At 42.2% G+C, this 27,656-nt stretch overlaps 1 protein-coding gene and 1 non-coding gene across 2 annotated transcripts in view; both read right to left on the bottom strand.

Annotated features, from left to right (window-relative positions):
• Positions 1-1,626, bottom strand: part of MCM6 (minichromosome maintenance complex component 6) — a 31,318-nt gene extending 29,692 nt beyond the window's left edge. The window contains exon 1 of the mRNA XM_035008132.1: positions 1,445-1,626. Coding sequence (XP_034864023.1) covers positions 1,445-1,551 — 107 coding nt within the window. The 5' untranslated portion in view covers positions 1,552-1,626. The remainder of the gene's footprint in view (positions 1-1,444) is intronic.
• Positions 1,627-25,049: 23,423 nt separating this feature from the next.
• Positions 25,050-25,143, bottom strand: LOC118012767. Its single transcript, XR_004679828.1, has one exon. It is a non-coding gene; the product is annotated as a small nucleolar SNORD12/SNORD106 (small nucleolar RNA).
• Between the last annotated feature and the right edge of the window lie 2,513 nt (positions 25,144-27,656).

The raw sequence follows: 27,656 nt of genomic DNA, 5'->3' as shown, positions 1-27,656 counted from the left end.
AGGACTTTTGCAATATGGTGTGGTGGCCAGGTGGGGTTAAGGGTGGGATTTACATTCAAGATGAAGTGGCTGACAGGTAGATATAAGATACTCTACAGAGATAATGGAAAATGGCACCTCAGGGGCATAAAGGAAGAAAGGATTGGTGCTGCCTGAAAGGTTTATAGGGTTTCACAAAGGAGTTGTGAGTCTTTAACTGGCTTTGAAAGATGAGAGCTGTTAGGCAGAGGTAAAGAATGTAAATTAAATTATTGTTTTAAATATATCAGAATTTCATAAGACAGCAGAATTATTCACAGTAGTAAAAGTGTGGAAACAACCCAAAAGTCAGTGGATGAATGGACAAAAAGTGGTACACGCATACAGTTAAATACTATTCAGCCTTAAAAAGAAATTGACACATGCTGTATACACGGATGAACCTTTAAGACATTATGGTGGAATACGCTGGTCACAAAAGGACACACACTCCAAGTATAGGAGGAGATAACTACATAATGACATTCATAGTAAGGAGAAGGGTGCTTGCCAGGTGCTGGGGCGGGGTGGGGGATCGGGGTTACTGTTTAGTGGTTGCAGAGTGTCAGTTTGAGAACACCAAAAAGAGTTCTGGAGATGGATGATGGTGATAGTTGCTTAATAAGGTACATGTATGTACTTCATGCCACTCCACTCTCCACTTAAAAAAGTTAAATGCCAAGTTTTGTTATGTATATTTTACAATAAACAAAAAAAGAATTTCATAAGACACTCCAAAGTCTATACTCTTAGGGAAAGAAGTGATACATCTGCACTATCTAAGAAAAGTAACTGGCGGCAGTGGCGGAAAGCCAGGCAGGGAGGTTATGAGAGGACAGGAGCTTGGAAGGCAACTGACCAAAAAAAAAAAAAAAGTCCGTGCATGGGGAGGGGGGCGGTGGAAGGAAAGGGAGGGATGGATGGAGGGAGTGTGCTCACTTTCAAGCAGGTCGGGGACTCTCCCCCCCCGCCCCCCCAGCATCTGTCTACGCGCAGGGTTCACTCTAGTACTTTTACCTCCAAAGGCTCCAGGGGTTGCCCGGGCCCTCGGCGCCCCCAACACCAAGGGGCCTGGCTGTCCGGTCCAGTCAGGACTCTGCAGGGATCCCCACTCGATCGTGCTACTTATCCTCCCCGAGCCTCAGTTTCCGTACAGGTACCCAGGGCCGACGGGACCACCAGCCTTACAGGCGGTGAAGACTGAATGATGGGACCAAAGCGCTGCCCTAGAGTCTGAGGAAGGGCTCGCGGTGAATTTTAGTGCCGCGCGGCAGTCCGGCTAAGCCCCAAGTGGGGCGTGGGACACTCTGCAAGGCGCGTGACCCCTCCATTCCCCAATACACGGCGGCTCCACGGCCCCGGGGGCCGGAAGCGGGGAGGGGCAGCTCGGGGAAGTTCCGCGAGGAAGGGGCGCCCGCCGACTTACTCCTCCAAGAAATCCAGGAACAGTTTCTGACACTTCTCTGCCACCTCGTCGCGCACTTCCAAGTGCTGGCTGCCGGCGCCCGGCTCCGCTGCGGCCGCGAGGTCCATGGCTGCCTGGAGCAGAGGGGTCGCAGCCGACACGCTCCGCAGCCCCGAGTCGCTTCACTACCGACGCTACAGCTTTGCGCGCGCCGCCGCCGCCAAAGCTCGCCCCCTCGCCCCGCGGGATGGCCGGAACCAATCGCGGCGCAAGAGCTCGCGGATTTCGCGCCAAACCTGCCCAATGAGCGCGGCCTCTCCCTCAGCCCCGCCCACGGAGCCGGGATTTCGCGCCAAATGCTAAGACCTGGAGGAAGCCCGCGGGTTCTGCCTTTGCGCCTGCGTAGTGTGGCCGTGTCACCGGCAGGTTGGTTTCTGAACAGGTTGAAAGGTTGGATCTCGGTTCGGGTGGTTTTTCAAATGTTCTTCAAATCATTTCACTGATATTAACTGAGCAGTAGACATAAAGCTCTATGGAAAAGAGAAATGAGTAAGATTCAGACCTGCTTGAGCCGTGTAATTGGAGGAAATAAACGAAATCACCGGGTAAAGCTGTACAAGAGCCCAAAGAGATGTATAAATAGTACCAGGGAGGGGCGTGGGCAGAGTTATTGTAGTTGGTGCTGACTGGGGAAAATCAGCGAAATGTTTGACATTGTTGATTAACTCCTCTCCTAAACTCAACTGTTGGTTTGCGTCCTCTTGATTTTCTTTACTCTCTTTTTGGCAATCTTTACCCAACTTCGTTCCGCTTGCCTTTTCTCCTATTTGGTCATTTTTGGTTAGCTTTTGTAGATGCCTCTTCTTCAGTGAGCCCCTTAAGTGGTCTGGTCCCAGGGCCCTTCTTTCTCCTAAAGAAGCTCTGTTGGGCGACCCTCTTCATTCCTGTTGTTGCAGGATCGTTGAGTAAGCCTGGTCAAGAAGGAAGTCTTGAGGGGTTTTACAGTGCAACTTAGCAAGTTTACTTAAATAGCACGGGGCTAGGACCCGTCAGCAGAAAGAGCTGCACCTTTGCTGTGTGAAACTGGTGGTTATATACTTAGTGTTCAAGGGGGAGGGGACGTGCAGGAAGTATTAGATCATAAATATTTTCTTGGAATTTCTACTCATAAAACTACTTTCACAAGAGTTCTCTGGTGCTTATTCAGCTTGATATTATTGGTGAGATGTACATGCAGTCATGAGACTCTTTAAGAATGTAGCAGCCAGCACTTATTTGATCCCTATCAGAATTAGGCAGGCAATAGGTCAGCCTTCTGAGCTAAAGATGAACATTTTTCTTTTTTTTTTAAGATTATTTATTTATTTATTTGACAGAGAGAGTGAGAGAGCACAAGCAGGGGGGAGCAGGAGAGGGAGAGGGAGAAGCAGGCTCCCCACGAGCAGGGAGCCCGATGTGGGACTCGATCCCAGGACCCTGGGATCATGACCTGAGCCGAAGGCAGACGCCCACCATCTGAGCCACCCAGGTGCCCCAAGATGAACATTTTTCTGCTTCTATCTCTCAATCACCATCGCTTCTGGGTGCCGATGACTTCCACATTGTGTATCACCAACCAGTACTTTCTTGGGCTTCCAAGAGATTAAGAGAAGCCTGGACTACTTCCATTTCTTGAGGTTTCCACACATGAAAATATTTTTTTCTTAATGCCAAACAGGGTGACAAAAGTTACTCTAATTCCTTTAACACCACCATGCGTGTACAAATACACTCTTCACAAAATACAAGGTTTAACAAAAATGCTCACTGCTGATGTACTATCTGAGACTGTATGTCTTACCTCATTTGAAGGGGATGGGAACACTCGTGGCCCTGTATCCCTCAGCTCTTCACAACGTCCAGATTCTGGACATCACCACTTGTATGCATTTTAGGAACCTCAAAGTCCATGTGCTACAGGACAGTCATAACCCTCATGCTACTAAGAATGGATCTAGGAGATAGCTAAGAGCAGTTTGCTGACCTGATTTGGTCTCTTGCTCTCCAAAGTTCTCATCTTTCTTTCCCATTTTTCCTTTCTGCCCTCCTCTTTCTCTTCTATCCTCAGGGTCAATTTCTCCGAACTTTAGTCTCACACACAGAAGGAAAAAAGCAAGGAAAAAGAGCGCAGAGTTCAGGCTAATTCGGAGCTATGCTCACTGAGAAAATTGGGATTTCCTCTTCTCAGCTCTCCACACCTCACAGGTCCTCCCTTCCTCTCTCAGACATGCACCTGTGGCCCAGAATAGTACATGAGGTCTCCAAGTGAGGGTTGTGGGGATTCTTTCCATAGCAGGAGGAGGGTGTGGGTTATGAAACATCTCTCTGCTATGTCCCAGAGAGTCATATGCCTGTGGGTATGTATAGGCCTGAGACTGCCATTCTTAGAAAGGCCTGCTTGCAAGGTTGGCCTTTGGCTGGCACTTGGGAACTTGATGGGTAAAAGTTCCCTACACTGATAAGACACTTTCCCTAAATGATAAGGATGGCTCACTGTGCCTAAAATGTTTGTGCAAACAATGTAGTTTATGCTGAATTTGTTCTAAGAGTCTGGAATCTTGATATGTGCTAGTTAGAGGGTGCCTATGTGACCAGACCCCAGTAAAAACTCTGGGCTACTCTAATGAGCTTCCCTGGTAAACAGTGTGACGTGTGTTGTCACGGTTAGATGCTGGGGCGGAATTAAATGCATTCCCTATGACTCCATAAGAAGAGGACTCTGGGATGCTTGTGTTTGGTCTCCTTTGGACTGCTCCATGTGCCTTTTCTCTTTGCTGATTTAATTTTCTATCCTTTTGCTGATTTTATTTTCTATCCTTTTGCTGTAATAAATGGTAGCTGGGAGTACAATTATATGCTGAGTCCTGTGAGCCCTCCTAGCAAAGTATCAAAACTGAGGACCCCCAACACTATATATATATATATATATATATATATATATATATATATAAAACCTTCTTATAAAGAGAATTTTAAACATACTCAAATATAGACAGAATAGTATAATGAACTTCCATTATATAGCCCCAATAACTGTCAACATGTGGCCATTCCTGGTCCAACAACACACTTCTCTGCTTTTCCTTCTCCACTGTTACTATTGTCTTTAAAAAAACCTATTTTAGAATGGTTTTAGATTTACTAAAAGTTGTGCAAGATAGTACATCCATTCTCATATATTCTGTGCCTGTTTTCCCTACTGGTAACATCTTACTATAATACATTTGTCACAACTAAAGAATCAGCTTTGGCACAGTACTATTAGCTAAACTCCATACTTTATTTGAGTTTTGCTAGTTTCCCCCTAATGTCCTTTTTCTCTTCTCGGATTCCATCCAGGATACCACATTACATCGTACTGTCATGTCTCCTTAGTCTCCTCAGGTCTGTGACAGTTACTTAGGCTTCCCTTGGTTTTGATGACATCGATAGTTTTGAGGAATACTGCTCAGATATTTTGCAAAACATCCCTCAATTGGGATTTGTCTGATGTTTTTCTCATGATTAAACTGTAGTTACTGGTTTTGGAAGGAAGACCACAGAAGTAAAGTATAGTTCTTACCACTCCCTTACAATTTTGAAGCAAATCCTAGGTGTATCATTTCATATGTAGACATTTCAGAATGAATCTCTAGAAGATACAGACTATTGGAATGTTACTCAGTCATAAAAAAAGAATGAAATCTTGCCATTTGTGACATGAATGAACTCAGTATTTATGCTAAGTGAAATAAGTCAAGCAAAGACACATACCATATGGTTTCACTTACATATGGGATCTAAAAAACAAAACAAATGAACAAATAGAAACAGAATCATAAATACAGAGAACTGATGATTGCCAGAGGGGAAGGGGGTGGGGGATGGGCGAAATCAGTGAAGGGGATCAAGAGGTACAAACTTCCAGTTATAAATAAATTATGGAGATGAAACTACAGCATAGGGAATATAGTCAATGAGATTGTAATAACATGATGACAGAAGGTGACTGTGCTTATGGTGAGCACTGAGTAATGTATAGAATTGTTGAGTCACTATGTTGTACACTTGAAACTAATATAACATTGTACATCAACTATATTTCAATAAAAAAAGGGCTATTTTTCCAGAGACATATCTTTGGCTGGGAAGGAACCTTCCTTCAAACAGCTGTAACAGTACAGATTAATGATGCTGATTCTTTTAAATCAAACTATAATAATTTAAATCAAACTATAATATTTTCCTGGATTACCAACACTTTATCTCACTTTGAATAAAACTACCAGATTAGGGCGCCTGGGTGGCTCAGATGGTTAAGCGTCTGCCTTCGGCTCAGGTCATGATCTCAGGGTCCTGGGATCGAGTCCCGCATCGGGCTCTCTGCTCCTTGGGAGCCTGCTTCTCCCTCTGCCTTTCTCTCTCACTCTGTCTCTCATGAATAATAATAATAAAAAATCTTTAAAACAAAAAAAAAAACAAACAAAAAAACTACCAGATTAAATTTTGATGTGATTTATTTTAGCTGGTGTGCAATATTCAATAAGATATTTACCAAACATACTATGAGGTATTTTTTTCCAAGTATAGTCAATCCCCAACTTATAAAATATTAATATATCCAATCTCTTATTTAACAGGATAAGAAAATTTTATGCTAGCTACTGACCAAATTAGTTTTTAGCAGTACTTGATGAAATGCCTTTTTAGTCATTTGCTTTTCTCTTTAGTTACCTACAGATGAGAAGGTAGGATTTGATCATGATGTATATCAAATGTAGGGGTGAGGGCAATGGGAATGATGGCAGTTTTTACCTATTTTTATATGATACTTGTTTAATTTTTCCTAAAAGCTAAATATCAGAATTATACACATACACAGTTACTGAAAAAATATTTAAAACTTCCATCATACTTCTCATTTCACAATTTATTTAAACCATGCCTTACATTATATTATTATAAATTAAAAGAATGAGAAACCGCATTCAGATTTACTCTTGGTTTTATAGCTGTTATAAAAATGGATACATTAATCACATTGTACCCATGTTATTTTAATATTGATTCAAGTTTTTAATCATCACCTTTATAAATTGTATTCCATATTTAGTCCCCCAGTGGTTATTAGACTATTCCTCTTTTTTTTAAATATTTTATTTATTTGAGAGAGAGAGAGCGGGAGCATGCGAGACAGAGAGAGAGCACAAACGGGAGGACAGCAGAGGGAGAGGGACAAGCAGACTCCCTCCTGGGCAGGGAGCCCAACACAAGGCTGGATCCCAGGACCCTGGGATCATGACCTGAGCCAAAGTCAGATGCTTAACCAACCGAGCCACCCAGGCTCCCCTAGACTATTTATTGAAACAAGTATTAATACATCTGTTTGTATTGAAAAACGAAGTTGGGTACTAACAAATGGTAAGTATGATTAGGCTGATTTAAAATGAGGATGGGCTTTGCTTAGTGGGTTAAATGGTGGGCATTTTCCAGAATCATATTTTAAAAAGATTATAAAATGAAAACACTTCATTAAAAAATGTATAAACAGAGGTGTGTTGAAGTTAACATTTTTTTTTATTCTCAGTTTAGAAGAGAGAGATTTGGGCAGCAGAAATATGTTGAGAAATCCTCAGAAGAGATGATGGAGAAGCTTTGGAAGTAGATGCAGTCACCCAGGGAGCATCTGAAGAACGAGAAAAGGCAGATCCAAGCATGAAAGCTGGAGAAGACCAGCAGTAAAGGAGAGGCTGAGGAGGAAATGCCATGGGGGAGACTAAGAAAGAACAGCCAGAGAAATAGGAGGAGAATCTCAAAAGTCAAAAGAGGAGATTCCAGAAACAATTCTTGTCAATAGAGAGTGCTGCAGAGCAGTCCCAGAGGACAGCAACTGAACATGGTAGAAGGAGTTTCAGGGACATGGAAGGGGTGGAAGTCAGATTGCAGGGGGGTGAAGGGAGGCCAGGAAGCAGACTGACAGGCAGCCACGCTTTACCAAGTCAGTCTGCAATGACAGAGTGGATTGTGAGGGATCTGCTCTGCTCTGCCCTGGGTTGAGAGACCCTTGACCCAAGCTTTGGTGCTTTTGAAACCATTAGCTGTTGGAGCAGGAGTGCAGGGAGAGAGAGCCAGCCAAGTCAGCGGTTACTCCCTCCCCTTGGCAACCCAGGAGAAGAGGGGGGACTACGTGGCCCCCAACTTTTGTGATGAGATGTGTGGCATACTCTATGGAGGCTTCCCGCTATTCCCTCTTCCACTCTGATGGCCAGGGTCACCACCTATGGTAGGCAAGGCCCGGGGCTGCTGGAATCCAGTCCGACTCCAGCCTTTCACCAGGGAGGAAGGAGAACTTTGTTCCGGATTGCACAGAGCCACCAGATGGGCTAGCCGCTTCCCTGCAAATAGCCCATCTCTCTCCAAGGATCTTGGCCTTAGCTAATCCCACTTCTCCTCCCCAAAAGGCAAATATGGGGGAGATGTTTTGCTCTACACAGGTGTGGGCAATGAAGGAGTACTCACTTAGAACTTTGCACCAGAATCCAGTCACATCAGGAAGGACATTTTGTATGCCGAGTAAATGCTGTAGCTTAAACAGTTAAGTACATGAGCTCTGGACTGGAATCCTGACTCCACTACTTAACTGATCTTGGGTAAGTTACTTAACCTCTCTGTGCAAGAGGGTTTTATCTGTGGGATAATAATAGTATCTGCTAGGGCGCCTGGGTGGCTCAGTTGGTTAAGCGACTGCCTTCGGCTCAGGTCATGATCCTGGAGTCCCGGGATCGAGTCCCACATCGGGCTCCCTGCTCGACAGGGAGTCTGCTTCTCCCTTTCCCACTCCCCATTTGTGTTCCCTCTCTCGCTGTGTCTTTCTCTGTCAAATAAATAAATAAAATCTTTAAAAAAATAAAAAAATAAATAAAAAATAATAGTATCTGCTAACAAGGCTGTTGCCATAAAAATTAAGTGAGAGAATATGTGTAAAGTGCTTCATAATATGTGTAAATATGCCTGGCACATATATCATACTCATATTCTATTATTTAACCCTGTTCAGGACTGATTAATTATAACTCCGTGTCTAAAATGTTTTCCATAAAAGTATATTTATATAATATAAATACATTGTGGTGTACCATATGTACGTGTGTAATGTGTGTGTGTGTGTCTGTGAAACCTTGCTTTGAGTGTGCTTACGTGTGCTCAGCCAAAGAGAGCCACTGTAACTCTCTGTACCAGTAAAGGTTCATTAGCCCACCACACTGCAAAACTGCATACCTCATCTGCTGACGTGGGTGTATTCTGCACCTCAGCTGTATTTAGGACTAGCAGTTGGAGGTTGGTGGAAGACGGACGTTAGGAAGGGCATCATAAACATCACTGCCACCTGGGAGCAGAGACCGAGAATGTGTAGGATGTATGCCTGGGAGAAACTACTGGAGTTTTGAGGAGGCCAAGATTAAATGCCAATATTCCAGGAGTATGTTCCCCTGAAGACTGCTATGAGGACCCACGTGGGGCTGATCTGGCTGGCACTCCCATTTGTAGGGATCCATAGTCCCCTTATCAGCATGGGACATGTGCTCATAACTATTAGACCTGTCTCCTTACTGTCCCACCTGTTTTGTGAAGCTTTCTGACCTCCCCGCCTATGATTCTCCCTCTTTTCTCTGAACTCTGGAAACAGTACATCACCCAGTTGGCACAAGCAGTTTTCTGCCTTAATTTGGTTGGTTTTCATTTCAGGTTGTTATCTTTTGGCTTGATGCCAGACATTTTCATTGAGTGATTAAAACTGGGAACTTGGGAAGACTTAAAATCATTTAAGAAAAAAGAGCACATTTTCTTAAAATTTTTTGGTGTGCATAATGGAAAAATTTCAAATATATAAAAAAGCAGAGAGAATAGAATTATGCACCCCCCATGTATCCATCATCTAGTCCAATCTTGCTGGATCTATGCCAAATTATTTGGGAACAAATTTCTGACATATAATTTCTTTTGTAAATATTCTAGTATGTAATGTATCTTTAAAAGATGAGCATTCTTAAAAAATACATATATATATGTGTATGTCTGTGTACATATATGTATGTATGTATATGTGTATGTATGTGTGTGTATATATATATGTATATGTATACATCTATCTATCAATCTACCTATCTATCTATCTATATCACCACTTTATCACTTTTTCAGATGCTCTTATGCATCTGGTCAGATCTTCCCAGGCTCACCTGTCTCTCATTCCAGTTCCATGTGGGCTCTGAGCCACTTGATTGCATCTCCTTACCCCTGTGCCTCCCAGGTTTCCCTGTTGTCAGCACTGAGGAACTGGCTCATGCCTCTCAGAAGCACTGTGGAGGAGAAATGAAGTGAAGGCCCTAAGAGAATCTTTGATCAATGGAAGAGGAGAGTCAGTGGTTAAATTTTTTACCCTTAACGCATCCCCTACCAATGGCTATTTAGATTAGGTTAGGGTTTTTTCCCTCTTTTCCTTCCCTTATTCCCCATTAGAAACAACAGTGCATTAAACATCTTTGTTTTTTTTTTTTTAAGATTTTTATTTATTTATTGAGAGAGAGAATGATAGAGAGAGAGCATGAGAGGGTGGAGGGTCAGAGGGAGAAGCAGACTCCCTGCTGAGCAGGGAGCCTGATGCGGGACTCAATCCTGGGACTCCAGGATCATGACCTGAGCCGAAGGCAGTTGCTTAACCAACTGAGCCACCCAGGCGCCTGCATTAAACATCTTTGTATGTGTGTGTATTTCTTGAGGATAAATTCTTGGAAGGGCAGGCCCTAGGTGAGAGGGAATGGACATTCTACATTTTCATAAACTGCCAAGTTATTTTTCAATAAAGTTGTACCAGTTTATTTTTTTTCTTTTTTAAAGATTTTATTTATTTATTTATTAGAGAGTGAGCGAGAGAGAAACAGCATGAGAGGGGAGAGGGTCAGAGGGAGAAGCAGGCTCCCCGCCGAGCTGGGAGCCCGACGTGGGACTCGATCCCAGGACCCCGGGATCATGACCTGAGCCGAAGGCAGTTGCTTAACCAACTGAGCCACCCAGGTGCCCACCAATTTATTTTCTTAACAATGCACAGGGCATTTTCATTTTTTTAAAAAGATTACTTATTTATTTGAGAGAGAAAGTGTGCACAAGTGGGGGGGGGCAGAGAGAGAGGGAGAGAGAGAATCTCAAGCAGACTCTCTGCTGAGTGGGAACCCATGCCCCATGAGATCATGACCTGAGCCGAAATAATGAGTTGGATGATTAACCGACTGAGCCACCCTTGTGCCCCAAGGGCATTTTCATTTTAAGTGTAATAAGAACCTTAAGGCAAATGGATTCAGTTCTGACCTTAGAATTACAGGCTGTGGTCTTCTGATGGAAAAAGATTATTTGGGCAATAGAAGCTACCTGGTGCCCCTAAAATTTCAGCAATCCCCGTACTTTGTTCCATTCATTTATTTATTCAATCATGCAACAAATATTTATTTTATTTTATTTTTTTAAAGATTTTATTTATCTGAGAGAGTGAGAGAGAGAGTGCACGAGAGGGGGTAGGGTCAGAGGAAGAAGCAGACTCCCCACTGAGCAGGGAGCCCAATGCGGGACTCGATCCTGGGACCCCAGGATCCTGGGACTCCATGACCTGAGCCAAAGGCAGTCGCTTCACCAGCTGAGCCACCCAGGTGCCCCCATGCAACAAATATTTAATGAGTACCTACTATATGCCAGTACTAAGATAGAAACTAGTGATACCATAGTGAGCAGACAAAAGTCCCTGCCTGTCATGGAGCTTACATTCTAGGGAGCCAGGCACACTGGACCATACTGAAGACTTTGATATAATTCATTCCTCTCTCTACCAATAATTACCCAGTGTTTCACAAAGAGATAAAACCGATCTCCTTGACTTGAAATTGAAAAAGAAAATTTCACACCCCATTCTTCAAAGACAAAGAGATTCATATAGTTCATGTGCAGTTGTGGCAGGCTGTGTGAGTGTCATGGGTTAATCACCCATTTTTCATCAGCTCCAGGAGATCATCCTAGGCCTAGGGGACTGGTGGTTGACAGGCAACTCAGAAAAAGATGCACTTCCAAGCAGTTCAGATGGAACCAAATGAAACATTTTCTGATCTGAGCTGCAAGCCCAACAAGTTATTCTGAAGTAAATAAACGAAACAAAAACACAAACACAAAACCAAAAAGAGCCCAAGCTCTTCTCAGCAGTTAGAGAGAGGATTGTACAACCCATAGCAGCTCTCTAGAAAGCATCGGGTTACAGGGTATGTGGGAGGCAACAGGATGGCTAGTCTGATTCCCAGCATGACTGCAACTGAAATATCCAAGGGTGTGGTCTCTGTGGGTTTTGCGTTATATTTTAATTAACAGGACAAAGGGCTCTAGTGCTTTGTGCAGCTACTAGTCCCTTCTGTGCTACAGCTTGGTGTGTGTATTCTGTTATTCACTCATCAAAGTGCTGATGTATCTTGCAGTGGGCAGCCGTTTTTGTATATATGGCTGAGAGGGGCGCCTGGGTGGCTCAGTCGGTTGGGTGTCTGCCTTCGGCTCAGGTCATGCTCTCGGGGTCCTGGGCTTGAGCCCCGAGTAGGGCTCCCTGCTCAGCGGGGAGCCTGCTTCTCCCTCTGCCTCTGTCCTTCCCCACTGCCCCCCACCCTGCTCGCGCTCTCTCTCTCTCTCAAATAAATAAAATCTTAAAAAAAAAAAAAAAAAGGTAGGGCCTTAGAAACTTACCTAAAGGTGGAAGCAAATTGCAGAAATATGCCAGTATACATAATATGTAAAGTATAAAGTGATACACAAGAGGAAAGTAGAAATGGAGGATTCTAATTAGTGTGTTTTCTGTAAAATGAGATAATCATCGATTCCTTATTTTATAGTAAATTATAATTTTAACAACTGCAGGTAATATACATTAACAGAAGAAGAGCAGAGACACAGATAAACAAAAAGATAATAAAAACCATCTCAAGTTGTATCACACAGAAATATTACTTGTTAACATTTTGGTGCTGTACCTCCTTCCTTGTGAAACACACTATTATGTGAGCTGGGTTTTTTTTTTTTTTCCTTTTAGAAGTCAACAATATATAACGAACATCTTTTCAGTTGGTAAATATATTTCAGTATTATTTTAATGGATGTCTAGATTACTGGGAAGTCCATCCAGGTAGTATATTTTTACAAATTTAATTAAATATTTATTTTTATTTTAAAGAATTTTTATTTATTTGAGAGAGAGAGAGCATAAGCAGGGGGAGGGTTGGAGGTGGGGTAGAGGGAGAGGAAGACACAGACTCCTGCTGAGTAGGGAGCCCGACATGGAGCTCGATCCCAGGACCCTGAGATCATGACCCGAGCTGAAGACAGCCGCTTAACTGACTGAGCCGCCCAGGCGCCCCAGTTTAAATCTTTAGATAATTTTTTGATGAGGAATTAATGAGTCAAAGGGGAAAACATTTTAATACTCTTGATATATGTTACCACACTGACCTCTAGAAAACTTGTGCACTCTGTACAGCATTATAGTAGTACCACTGCAAGTTTGTTCTTCCTTGCCAATTTAAGATGGAAAAATGAGACCACATTTAGTTTTTACATATATTCTAATCATTTCCTAAGACACCTTACCAGCTTTCAATAAATACAGTTCAGTGTATTGCACTAAGCCTGGATCTCTTTGTTCCACCATGGCTTATACAAGGGTACCATACCTTTTTCAGGCCATGGCTGAATCTGGTGATGGTCATATGAGGAGAAGCCCTACTGGATTATCTGGTGTCAGACATTTCCCCTCCCCCCAACGCGTAACAGCTACTGCTAATAAGGTCAGTTAAACCTGCCATATTGTGACTCTTCCTTGCCTCCTAGTTTTTGGCATGAGGAGCCTAAAATGGCAGAGCAGCAGGCTGTGGTTTCAGGTTTATGGGGCTCTACTGTGTCTCCTGGTAGAGATGTTACTGTCCTGGAGCCAGGACCTCTGGATCCTGGGTCTCAAGCTGTGGAGAAGGGCACAAATTTCCCCAAGGGGATTACTGGAAGAGATGATGAGCAGGGCCACTCCTTCCAACTCTTGTATCCTGGACGCTTACATTCCATCTGATGGGCACCATGCATCTTACAGTGGTTGTTGATTCAAGGTATATACATACCATGTCCTGGAGGTGGTGCCCCCTCCTGCACAGTATCTCCATACTGGCACCTTGGTCAAGGCTTCAGAAGGCTCCTCTATCATTCTAGAAGGCTTCAAGCTTCTGGGTGGTGCAGAATGTAATAGAATCAGTGTTGGAAACTCAAATGAGTTGAGAAAGAGCTGAGCTGTCAAGTGTCTGAATAGTTGATTCAAGCAAGAAGCCCAAAGTGAAAGCCATAAATCCCTTACCACTATGATATTGAGCAAGATGCTGAAAGCAGAGAAAGCAAAATCTTCTCTGTTGCACTTTCCCCCATGGACTGATGAGTGGTGGAGGGTCAGGTGGATCAGGGCAGAGGTGGGGTCATCTCATTATTGAGGTAACCTTGAACAAAAGGCAATGGTAGGGGTGCCCAGTCGATTGGGCGGCTGACTCTTGATTTCAGCTCAGGTCATGATCTCAGGGTCCTGGGATCCAGCCCCAAGTTGGGCTCTGCACTAGGTGGGGAGTCTGCTTGAGGATTCTCTCTCTCCCTCTCCCTTTGCCCCTTCCCCCCCCACTCATGTGCTTTCTCTCAAATAAATAAATAGATTCTAAAAAAAAAGCTATGGTAGTTTTATGGACACTGAGGTGGAGGCTAGAATGAAGGGGAAAGTACTGAGTTAGTGTGGGAAAAAGCGTCTTCAAGGTTTCCCCCTCCTCTCTTCCTTTCTTTTTTTCCCCAAACTTTTATTTACATTCTAGTTAGTTAACATACAGTGCAATATTAGTTTCAGGAGTAGAATTCAGTGGTTCATCACTTACATACAACACCCAGTGCTCCTCATAAAAGTACCCTCCTTAATATCCATCCCCCATCTAGCCCATCCCCCACCCACCTCCCTCCATCAACTCTCAGTTTGTTCTCTGTTATTGGGTCTCTTATGGTTTGGTTTGTTTCCCCCTCTCTCTTTTCCCCCTTCTCATATGTTCACCTGTTTTGTTTCTGAAATTCCACATATGGTATTTGTCTTTCTCTGGCTGACTTATTTCTCTTAGCATAATATACCCTAGCTCCATCCATGTCATTGCAAATGGCAAGATTTCATTCTTTTTCTTAAGTATTTTATTTTTTTTAAGATTTTATTTATTTATTTGAGAGAGAGCAAGATCACAAGCAGGGGGGAGGAGTAGAGGGAGAAGCTGACTCCCCACTGAGCAGGGAGCCCAATGTGGGACTCAATCCCAGGACCCCGGGATCATGACCTGAGCTGAAGGCAGACGCTTAACCACCTGAGCCACCCAGGTGCCCCAAGATTTCATTCTTTTTGATGGCTGAGTAATATTCTATTATATATATATGTATATGTGTGTGTATGTGTGTATATATATATATATCACATCTTTTTTTTTTTAAAGATTTTATTTATTTATTTAAATGACACAGAGAGAGAGAACACCAGCAGGGGGAGTCCGAGAGGGAGAAGCAGGCTTCCCGCCGAGCAGGGAGCCTAATGCGGGGCTAGATCCCAGGACCCTGGGATCATGACCCGAGCCGAAGGCAGTCGCTTAACCAACTGGGCCACCCAGGCGCCCCTATACCACATCTTCTTTATCCATTTATCAGTCAGTGGACATTTGGGCTCTTTGTATAGTTTGGCTATTGTTGATAATGCTGCTATCAATATTGGGGTACATGTACCCCTTCGAATCTGTATTTTTGTATCCTTTGGGTAAATACTTAGTGGTGCAATTGCTGGGTCATAAGGTAGTTCTATTTTTAACTTTTTGAGGAACCCCCATACTGTTTTCCAGAGTGGCTGCACCAGTTTGCATTCCCACCAACAGTGCAAGAGGGTTCCCCTTTCTCCACATCCTTGCCAACATCTGTTGTTTCCTGTGTTGTTCATTTTAGCCATTCTGACAAGTGTGAGGTGGTAACTCATGGTTTTGATTTGTATTTCCCTGATGATGAATGATGTTGAGCATCTTTTCAAGTGTCTGTTAGCCATCTGGATGTCTTCTTTGTAAAAGTGTCTATTCATGGTTTCTGCCCATTTCTTAACTGGATCATTTGTTCTTTGGGTGTTGAGTTTGATAAGTTCTGTACAAATTTTGGATACTAACCCTTTATTGGGTATGTTGTTCGCAAATATCTTATCCCATTCTGGAGGCTGTCTTTTCATTTTGTTGATTGTTTCCTTCACTGTGCAGAAGTTTTTAATCTTGATGAAGCCCCAATAGTTCATTTTTGCTTTTGTTTTCCTTGCCTCCAGAGATGTGTATAGTAAGAATTTGCTAAGGCTGAGGCTGCCTGTGTTCTCCTGTAGGATTTTGATGGTTTCCTGTCTCACATTTAGGTCTTTTATCCATTTTCAATTTATTTTTGTGTATGGTGTAAAAAAGTGGTCCAGTTTCATTCTTCTGCATGTTGCTGATCAGTTTTTCCAACACCATTTGTTGAAGAGACTGTCTTTTTTCCATTGGATATTCTTTCCTGCTTTGTTGAAGATTAGTTGACCATATAGTTGTGGGTCCATTTCTGGGTTCTCTGTTCTGCTCCATTGATCTATGTGTCTTTTTTTGTGCCAGTACCATACAGTCTTCATGACTACAGCTTTGCAGTATAGCTCGAAGTTCAGAATTGTGATGCCTCCAGCTTTGCTTTCCTTTTTCAGTATTGTTTTGATTATTTGGGGTCTTTTGTGGTTCCACACAAATTTTAGGAGTGTTTCTTCTAGCTCTGTGAAAAATGCTGGTGGTATTTTGGTAGGGATTGCATTAAATGTGTAGATTTCTTTGGGTAGTATAGACATTTTAACAATATTTGTTCTTCCAATTCATGAGCATGGAATGTTTTTCCACTTCTTGTGTCCTCTTCAATTTCTTTCATAAGTGTTCTGTAGTTTTCAGAGTACAGACCTTTTACCTCTTTAGTTAGGTTAATTCCTAGATAGCTTACCGTTTTTGGTGTAATTGTAAATGAGATCGATTCCTTGATTTCTTTTTCTGCTGCTTTGTTATTTGTGTATAGAAATGCAACAGATGTTGATTTTATATCCTGAGACTTTCCTGAATTCATGTATTAGTTCTAGCAATTTTTTGGTGGAGTCCTTTGGGTTTTCTATATAGAGTATCATGTTGTCAGCAAATAGTGAAAGCTTGACTTCTTCCTTGCTGATTTGGATGCCTTTTATTTTTTGTTGTTGTTGTTGTCTCATTGATGAGGCTAAGACTTCCAGTACTATGTTAAATATTAATGGTGAGAGTGGACATCCCTGTCTTGTTCCTGAACACAGGGGAAAGGCTCTCAGTTTTTCCCCATTGAGGATGGTAGTAGCTGTGGGTCTTTCATATATGGCCTTTATGATGTTGAGGTATGTTCCATCTATACCTACTTTGTTGAGGGTTTTTATCAAGAATGGATGCTGCATTTTGTTAAATGCTTTTTCTGCATCTGTTGAGATCATATAGTTCTTATTCTTTCTTTTATTAAAATGTGTATCATGTTGATTGATTTGTGAATATTGAACCGCCCCTGCAGCCCAGGAGTAAATCCCACTTGATTGTGGTGATTAATTCTTTTTCTTTTAAAAAAGATTTTATTTATTTATTTGACAGAGAGAGAGAGCAGAAGCAGGGGGAGTAGCAGGCAGAGGGAGAGAGAGAAGCACGCCCCCGCTGCTGAGCCACCTGGGTTCCCTGGATCTAGGTTCTTTTAAAAGCAGACCAAACACACCTAGGATCTAGCTTCCCCTTTTTTCCCACCTGGAAAAAATGACAAGACAGAGGCATTCACCCCCAAAAGAAAGAACAGGAAGAAGTAACAGTCAGGGATTTAATCAATACAGATATAAGTAAGATGTCTGAACTAGAATTTAAAACAACAATTATAAACATACTAGCTGGGCTTGAAAAAAGCATAGAATACACTAGAGAATCCCTAACTGCATAGACAAAAGAACCAAAATCTAGTCAGCTGAGAGTGAAAATGATAGAACTGAGATGCAAACCCAAATGGATGCCATAAAAATGAGGATGGACAAATCAGAGGAATCAATCAGTGATATAGAATATACAATTATGGGGTGCCTGGGTGGCTCAGTCAGGTAAGCATCTGCCTTTGTCTCAGGTCATGATCCCGGGGTCCTGGGATAGAGTCCCACATTGGGCTCCCTGCTCAGCAGGGAGTCTGCTTCTCCCTCTACCCTTCCCCCCTCCTCTTGATCTCTCTCTTTCATTCACTTTCTCTCAAATAAATAAATAAATAAATAAATAAATAAATAAATCTTTAAAAAAAGAAGATATAATTATGGAAAATAATGAAGCTGAAAAGAAGAGGGAAAGAAAGGTATTAGATCACGAAAGTAGACTTAGGGAACTCAGTGACTCCTTAAAATGAATAACATTCATATCATAAGAGTCCCAGAAGACGAAGAGAGAGATAAAGGGCAGAAGGTTTAGTTGAGCAAATTATAGCTAAAAACTCCCCTAATCTGGGGAAGGAAACAGACAGTGAAATCCAAGAAGCACAGAGAACTCCCATTAAATTCAACAAAAGCCGGCCATCACCAAGATATATCATAGTCAATTTCACAAAATACACAGACAAGAAAAGAATCCTGAGAGCAGCAAGGGAAAAAAAGTCCTTAAACTACAAGGGAAGATAGATCAGGTTCACAGCAGATCTGTCCACAGAAATGTGGTAGGCCAGAAGAAAGTGGCAGGATATATTCAACATGCTGAATGGGAAAAATATGCAGCCAGGAATACTTTACCCAGCAAGGCTGTCATTCAGAATAGAAGGAAAGATAAGGAGTTTCCCAGACAAACAAAACCTAAAGTAGTTCATGACCACCAAACCAGCCTTGCAAGAAATATTAAAGGGGATTCTTTGAGTGGGGAAAAAAAGACCAAAAGCAACAAAGACTAGAAAGGACTGGAGAACATCACCAGAAACACCAACTTTACAGGTAACACAATGGCACTAAATTTATATCTATCAATAATCACTCTGAATGTAAATGGACTAAATACTCCAATCTGACACTGGGTGTCAGAATGGATAAAAACCAAACCAAACCAAACCAAAACAAGACCCATCTACATGCTGCCTACAAGAGACTCATTTTAGACCTAAAGACAACTGCAGATTGAAAGTGAGGGAATGGATGGGTGCCTGGGTGGCTCAGTTGTTAAGTTGCTGCTTCGGCTCAGGTCATGATCCCAGGGTCCTGGGATCAAGCCCCACATCAGGCTCCTTGCTCAGCAGGGAGCCTGCCTCTCCCTCTGTCTGCTGCTTCTCCTACTTGTGCTTGTTCTTTCTCTTTCTCTCTGTCAAATAAATAAATAAAATCTTAAAAAAAAAAAAAGAAAGTGAGGGGGTGGAGAACCATCTGTCATGCTAATGGATATCAAAAGAAAGTTGGAGTAGCCATACTTATATCAGACAAATTAAATTTTAAACAAAAGACTGTAACAAGAGTTACATTATATCATAATTAAGGGGTCTATCTATCAAGAGCTTACAGTTGTAAATATTTATGCCCCCAACTTGGGAGCACCAAATATATAAATCAATTAATAATAAACATAAAGAAACTCATTGATAATAATACAATAATAGTAGATTTTAACACCCAACTTACAGCAATGAACAGATCATCTAAGCAGAAAATCAACAAGGAAACAATGGCTTTGAATGACATATTGCACCAGATGGACTTAACAGATATATTCAGAACATTTTATCCTAAAGCAGCAGAATACACATTCTCTTTGAGTGCACACGGAGCGTTCTCCAGAATACATCCCATACTAGGTCACAAATCAGCCCTCAACAAGTACAAAAAAATTGAGGTCATACTATGCATATTTTCAGACCCCAATGCTATGAAACTTGAAGTCAACCACAAGAGAAAACTTGGAAAGACCACAAATACACAGAATTTAAAGAACATCCTACTAAAGAATGAATAGGTTAACCAGTAAAATAAAAAAGAAATTAAAAATCCATGGAAGCAAATGAAAATGAAAACACAACAGTCCAAAACCTTTGGGATGCAGAAAGGGCAGTCCTAAGAAGGAAGTGTATGGCAATACAGGCATACCCAACAAGCAAGAAAAGTCTCAAATACATAACCTAACCCTACACCTAAATGACTTAGAAAACTAACAATAAATAAAGCCTAAAGCCAGCAGAAGAAGGAAAATAATGAAGATTAGAGCAGAAATAAATGATTCAGAAACAACAACAACAATAACAAAAACCCAGTAGAACAAGTAAAACTAAGAGCTGGTTCTTTGAAAGAATTAATAAAATTGATAAACCTTTAGCCAGATTTATCAAAAAGAAAAGAGAAAGGACCCAAATAAAAATCACGAATGAAAGAGGAGAGATCACAACCAACACCACTGAACAAATAATTATAAGAGACTATTATGAAAAATCCTAGGCCAGGGGCGCCTGGGTGGCTCAGATGGTTAAGCGTCTGCCTTCAGCTCGGGTCATGATCCCGGGGTCCTGGGATCGCGTCCCGCGTCGGGCTCCCTGCTAGGCGGGGAGCCTGCTTCTCCCTCTGCCTCTGCCTCTCTCTCTCTCTCTCTGACTCTCATGAATAAATAAATAAAAAACATAAAAAAAAAAATCCTAGGCCAACAAACTGGGCAATCTGAAAGAAATGGACAAATTCCTAGAAACATACAGACTACCAAAGCTGAAAAGGAAGAAATAAGAAATTTGAACAGACCCATAACCAGCCAAGAAATTGAATCAGTAATCAAAAATCTCCCAATAAGCAAAAGTCCAGGGCCAGATGGCTTCCCAGGGAATTCTACCAGACATTTAAACATTTAAAGAAGAGTTAATACCTATTTTTCTCCAATTCTCTCTCTCTCTCTTTTTTTTTTAAAGATTTTATTTATTTGAGAGAGAGTGAGTGAGCAAGAGAGAGCACAGGAGCAGAGGCAGAGGGAGAAGCAGACTCCCCTGATGAGAAGGGAGCCCGATGCGGGGCCCGATCCCAAGACCCTGGGATCATGACCTGAGCCAAAGTCAGACGCTTAACAACTGAGCCACCCAGGCGTCCCTTCTCCAATTGTTTCAAAAAATAGAAATGGAAGGAAAACTTCCAAACTCCTTCTATGAGGCCATCATTATCTTGATTCCAAAACCAGACAAAGACCCCACTAAAAAGGAGAATTATGAGCCAATACCCTTGATGAACATGAATGCAAAAATTCTCAACAAGATACTAGCAAATCAAATCCAATAATACATTAAAAGAATTATTCACCGGGGCGCCTGGGTGGCTCCATTGGTTGAGCATCCAACTCCTGATTTCGGCTCAGTTCATGGTCTTGGGGTCATGTGTCGGGCTCTGAGTTCAGCGTGGAGTCTGCTTGAGATTCTCTCCCTCTCCTTCTGCCCCTCCCTGCATTGGTGTGCTCGCTCTCTCTCTCCCTCTCTCGCTAAAATAAGTAAATAAATAAAATCTTAAAAAGAATTGGGGCACCTGGGTGCCTCAGTTGGTTAAGTATCTGCCTTTGGCTCAGGTCATGATCCCGGGGTCCTGGAATCAAGCCCTGCATTGGGATCCCTGCTTAGTGGAGAGCCCCCTTCTCCCTCTCCCTCTGCTGTTCCCCCTGCTTGTGCTCTCTCTCTCTCTGTGTCAAATAAATAAATACAATATTTTTAAAAAAGAAAAGAAGCCAGATCCAAAAATAATAAAATAAAATAAAACGGAAGCTAGATCCTATTTCCCCTAGAGCTGAAGCCTTGCAGCACTCTATGATCAATAGACTTGGTGCATGCAAGGGGTTTGTGCTGGTCTTCTCGGGGAGGGGCCTGTCGTGCTGATTCTCAGACAAATTTGCCCTAGTGGAGATGCACCTGCAGGGTGCATCCCCCTCTTCTCTTCTCTAAGGAGGTCTCAGCAGACCTGTAGAACACTTCTGCCCAAGACTTCAGATAGAAAAACCCAAGAATGAAGGTTAGGAATATAAATATGTGAGGAGTGTGACCAGCCAAAGGGTCTGAATCCTTGATTGCATCTCCCTTCAGAGATTGTGATGCATTGGCTGTGCACCAGACTGCCAGGGCACCTTTCCCCTATGAGCCCTGCCAGGTAAGGCCTTTGTAAGCACCTATGGCCAGGCCTAAAAAATCACACATAGATTTTTTTTTTTTGATGAATTTTTTTTTTTTAAGATTTTATTTATTTGCGAGAGAGAGAATGAGAGAGAGCTCGAGAGGGAGGAGGGTCAGAGGGAGAAGCAGACTCCCTGCTGAGCAGGGAGCCCGATGCGGGACTTGATCCCGGGACTCCAGGATCATGACCTGAGCCGAAGGCAGTCGCTTAACCAACTGAGCCACGCGGGCGCCCTCACACATAGATTTTTAACAAGGTGCTAGACTCCCCAATCAGTAGATCCCATGGTATTGTGCCTACTGTTTTGCTATAAAGTGGGACTCTTAGTATGAGTTGTCGTGTGGGATTCCATGTTGCTAGATCAAAATTTGTAAGCTGCTGGATATTGTTACTAGATGAGACTTTGTGGAAAGGAAAGAAAAACCCATACCTTAAGTATGTGTTGAGTCAAGTCAAGGGGAATGGCCGCCCTTTCTAGGGTGGAAGGGTCCAATGTAATCAACTTGCTAAAAAGTGAAGGGTTGGTTTCCTCAAGAGATGGTGCCATACTGGGGCTCAGCACTGATTTCTGTCACTAATAGATAGGACATTTAGCAGTGAGAATAATTAGATCAGCTTTGGTGTGTGGAAACTCATACTGGGTCCATATCCACTATCTCTGCCACTGGGCTACTCTTTCAAGAGCCTATTGTGCCAGCCTTGCAGTGGCTGACATCAGCTGGCCCAGTCACTCTGTCCACCAGTGCCTCCTCCGTGGTGCTTCTTCTCTGGGGGGCATTAACATGTGATGCTAAGATCTTCACATTTTGTGCATATGTCTTTTTTTTTTTTCAAAGATTTTATTTATTTATTTGACAGAGACAGTGAGAGAGGGAACACAGCAGGGGGAGTGGGAGAGGGAGAAGCAGGCTTCCTGCCGAGCAGGGAGCCCGATGTGGGACTCGATCCTAGGACCCTGGGATCACGCCTGAGCCGAAGGCAGATTCTTAATGACTGAGCCACCCAGGTGCCCCGTATATGTCTTTTTTATAAGCCTCCTTATTCCCAATTTCCAAACTTTCTCTTTCCCTGCCTCTGACTAATCAGCGTAGCCATTTCATTTGCCCACAAATGAATGTATAGTCTTACCTAGGGCCACTTCTCTTTCTATGCGAAACAGATAGCCAGAGGCACTGTCCACTGGAAGGATTTAAAATCTTTCAAGTCCACCCTTGAGTTACCACTCAAGGGTAGTAGTGTTCAACAGCAGTTACTTGCAAAGTCAGCCCAATCCTGAACCAAATATGGCCCTTTTCTTCCTCTGCCAACAGGTCCTTTCCCCCTCTGTCCCATACAAGGTCATAAGTTTGAGCTGAGGAGCAATGAAGCACCAGTAGTGATGACAAGGGACCCTGAGAGTCCTGATCATCTAACTTACTTGGGCCTTTTTCTATTCAAGTCCAGTCCCAGATGTACAACCCACTATCTTATGATGGATTGCTATTGACCCTTATAATTTGGTGGATCTGATAGAAGCCAGCATGTAATGGGAAGGTCTGGCCACATGGTCACTTGATGTCCTATAATCAGGTGCTCTATCTCCACCAGGGCCCTGTAGCAAGCCAGGGGCTGTTTACTGAATGGTGTATAGTTTTCTGCTGCAGATGGCATAGCATTGCTCCAGAACCTGTGGGGACTATGTTGTGATTCTCCTCTTGAGGCTGCCTATAAACTCCACATGGTATCTTTTCCACCAGTGATACAATTAGAACCACAGGTTCTGCTGCTTGAACCACAGCCTGGACCTGGTGTAGAGCCCTCTCCTGTTCTAGGCACTACTCATACCTGAGAGCATTCCACATAGATGGGTCAGAGCAGTATTCTGTGAAGTAGTCTGTTAAGAGTTATTAGTTCCATGTGTTCTAGACTTGGAAAGTAAAAAGAAACTAGGATATTATTATTATTATTATTATTACACTTTCTGAATGTCTTATAAAAAGTGGGGCAACCATAAAAATGTATGGAGGAAATCTCTTTAATCCACAATCATGAATGCAGCACAGTGTTTAAAGCAAACACTAGAAATGATTACGCTTAGTGAGGAAGGCATGTTGAAAGCTGAGACAGGCTGAAAGCTAGGCCTCTTGTGCCAAACAGCTAGTCAAGTTGTAAATGTGAAGGAAAAGTTCTTGAAGGATATTAAAAGTGCTACTCCAGTGAACACCTAAATGATAAGAAAGTGGAACAGCCTTATTGCTGATATGGATAAAGTTTTGTGGTCTCGATAGATCAAAGCAATCACAACATTTCCTTATCCAAAGCTTAAACCAGGGCAGGGCTTTAGCCCTCTTCAATTCTGAGAGAGGTAAGGAAGCTGCAGAAGAAAAGCTGGAAGCTAGCAGAGGTCGGTTCATGATGTGTAAGGCAAGAAGCCATCTCTTTAACATAAAAGTGCAAGGTGAAGCAGCAAGTACTGATGTAGAAGCTGCAGCAAGTTATGCAGAACATCAAGCTAAGATGACTACTGAAATTGATGATAATAAACAGATTTTCAATGTAGACAAAACAGCCTTCTGTTGAGAGAAGATGCCTCCAGTACTTTCATAGCTAGAGAGAAGTCAATGCCTGGCTCCAAATCTTCAAAGCACGGGCTGACTCTCTTCTTAGGGGCTAATGCCCCTGGTGACTTGAAGTGAAAGCCAATGCTCATTTGCCATTCTGAACATCCTAGAGCCCTTACAAATTATGTTCAACCTATTCTGTATGTGGTCTATAAACAACAAAGCCTGAAGACAGCACATCTATTTACAACATGGTTTACTGACTATTGTAAGCCCACTGCTCAGACCAACTGCTCAGAATAAAGGATTCCTATAAAAATATTACTGCTTATTGACAATGCTGCTTGTCACCCAAGAGCTCTGATAGAGATGTGCAAAGAGATGAATGTTTTCATGCCTGCTAACATAACATCCATTCCATAGCCATGGGTCAAGGAGTAATTTTGACTTTCAAGTCTTATTACTTAAGAAATACCTTTCATAAGGCTACAGCTGCCATAGATAGTGATTCCCCTGATGGATCTGGGCAAAGACAATTGAAAACCTTCTAAAAAGGATTCACCATTCCAGATGCCATTAGAACATTCATGATTCATGGGAAGGGGTCAAAATATCATCATGAACAAGAGTTTGGAGGAAGTTTATTCCAACCTTCATGGATGACTTTGAGAAGTTCAAACTTCACTGGAGGAAACAGCAAGAACTAGAATTAGAAATGGAACCTGAAGGTGGCTGAATTGCTGTTCTTTCTCTCTTTTTTTTTTTCCTTTCCAATGCATCAGATAAAACACTGGCTAATGGTTCAGCTGGATCAACACGGTTAATCTGATGGGGAAAAATGTTATGTCATCAGCTGCATTATTGCTTCTACCTTATGATAAAAATTTAATGGGTGAGGAGTTCCTTCTTATAGATGAGCAAGGAAAGTGGTTTCTTGAGATGGAATCTATGTCTAGTGAAGATGCTGTGAAGGTTGTTTAAATGACAACAAAGGATTTAGAATATCACATTAATTTAGTTGATCAAGCAGTGGCAGGGTTTGAGAGGATTGACTCCAATTTTGAAAGAAGTTCAATTGTGGGTAAAATGCTATCAAACAGTGTCATATGCTACAGAGAAATTGTTCATGAAGGAGTCAATGTCAAAACTTGATGCAGCAAGTTTTGTTATGGTTTTATTTTAGGAAATTGCCACAGCCACCCCAACCTGTAGCAACCACCATTGTGATCAGTCAGGAGCTGTCAACATTGAGACAAGACCCTCTACCAGCAAAAAGATTATGACTGGCTGAAGATGGTTAGCATTCTTTAATAATAAAGTACTTTTGTTTATTTTTATTTTTTAAAAATATTTATTTATTTATTTTAAAGAGAGAGAGAGAGAGAGAGAGAAAGCAGGGAGGGGCAGAGGGAGAGAGAAACTTTAGCAGACTCTTTGCTGAATTCGAAGCCTGAGGCAGGACTTGATGTTGCAATGCCGAGATCATGACCTGAGCTGAAACCGAGTTGGACACTTAACCAACTGTGCCACCCAGGGCTCTAGCACAATGTACTTTTAAATTAAGGGATGCACATTGTTTTTTTTTTTTTTTTTTTGACATATTGCATACTTAACAGACTACAATATAGTGTAAACATAACTTTTATATGCACTGAGAAACCAAAAAATCTCATTTGACTTGTTTTATTGAGATATTCACTTTATTGTGGTGGTCTGGAATTGATTTGCAGTATCTCCAAGGTATGCCTGTAGTTAATTTGAAAATGATTTCTGTAAAGATTTGACTAAGTTAGAAAAATGGATGAACTATTTTGAAGCTGAAATAATCCATCAGTATATGTCATCTACTTATTTTTTAAAAGCACATATGAGGGTTGCCTGGGTGGCTCAGTTGGTTAAGCATCTGCCTTTGGCTCAGGTCATGATCCCAGGGTCCTGGGATCGAGTCCCACATTGGGCTCCCTGCTCAGCGGGAAGCCTGTTTCTCCTTTTCCCTTTGCCACCCGCCCCCGTCCACTTGTGCTCTCTGGCTCCCTCTTTTTCTGGCAAATAAATAAATAAAATCTTAAAAAAAAAAAAAAAAAAGCACATAGGAAAAAAAGCATAGGGTTAAAAATGACATTGCTGTTTATATCCTTTCAGACCTCTCTGAGTACACACACATATTTGGATATGTACATATCATTTTCCGTAAACAGTGTGACATGGGATCTAGGTTAGGGTCCTGGTGGAAAACACATGGCACACTCAGGAGTGATATGCTTGAAGACAGTTTTGTGAAGTGCTCATAAACAAAGGTTTGGGAAGCTTTAAAGAAAACAGAAAGGGATGGTGATGTACTCTAGAACTAGTGACTATAGGAAGCTATAACCACCTCTAGACCTGAAGGGGCAAAGAGAGAGAGTAGTTAACTGGAACCTGAGAAGAAGCTGTGGCTATATGGAAGGAGTTGTGACCTTCTGCTCAGTGCAGGCTGTGGCCTTCAGGAGAGGACAGCAGAAATGGCCAAAAGATGGCTCAGCAGAGAAGGAAAATAAATATCTTGACTTTTCTCTTCTCCTTCCATTTGATCTCATGTTGGTGCTTTCCAAAGACCAAATCCAATTAGAAGCCATTGAGAAGGGTACTTGGTTGATACAGTCTATAGAAATTGGCCTCCTAGGGCACACATCAGAGTGGAAAAGGGCAGAGAGTGGGGAGAAGGGGGGGATGTAAAGAATGCCTAGCTCACAGACAGAGCTTTCAATAACAATGACTATACCTATATGTAGTCCTAGCTTTGCATGGTTCTGATATATACAACTCTCAGTTACCACTGTTTTGTTAAATTACACCCATCTTCTAACAACATGGTTCAAATTCCAGTTATCATGGTATATTAACTATGAGTAATTGCAAAAATACAAACTTCACGGCTAACTCTCCAGTCCATAAATCGTTCTGCAAATAACAGATGTTCATCATGTTTAGGGATCAATCATGTCACCTCTTTCAAAATCTGTCAGTGATTGGTCACTGCACATGTTGTTAGTTTATACAGACAGCAGAATGTGTAGTTGCGTTGCCTCCTTGTCTCCCACTAACGAACCTATGCGACATTTTATAAAAGCAGATAATTGAAAGAGGGAACTGGCTAACAAAGATGAAAGTAACACAAAGAGGGATGCCTGGGTGGCTCAGTTGGTTAAGCGTCCCCCTTTAGCTCAGCTCATAGTCCCAGGGTCCTGGGATCGAGTCCCACATCGGGCTCCTTGCTCAGAAGGGAGCCTGCTTCTCCCTCTGCCTGACGCTCCCCCTGCTTGTGCTCACTTGCGTGCTCTCTCTCTGGCAAATAAATAAATAAATAAATAAATAAATAAATAAATAAATAAATAAA

The sequence above is a fragment of the Mirounga leonina genome, unplaced genomic scaffold, assembly GCF_011800145.1.
Source record: "Mirounga leonina isolate KUSES-001 unplaced genomic scaffold, KU_Mleo_1.0 Mir_151, whole genome shotgun sequence".
Taxonomy (NCBI): Eukaryota; Metazoa; Chordata; class Mammalia; order Carnivora; family Phocidae; genus Mirounga; species Mirounga leonina.
The sequence above is the reverse complement of the archived record's forward strand: the minus strand, read 5'-3'. Positions and strand labels throughout refer to the sequence as shown.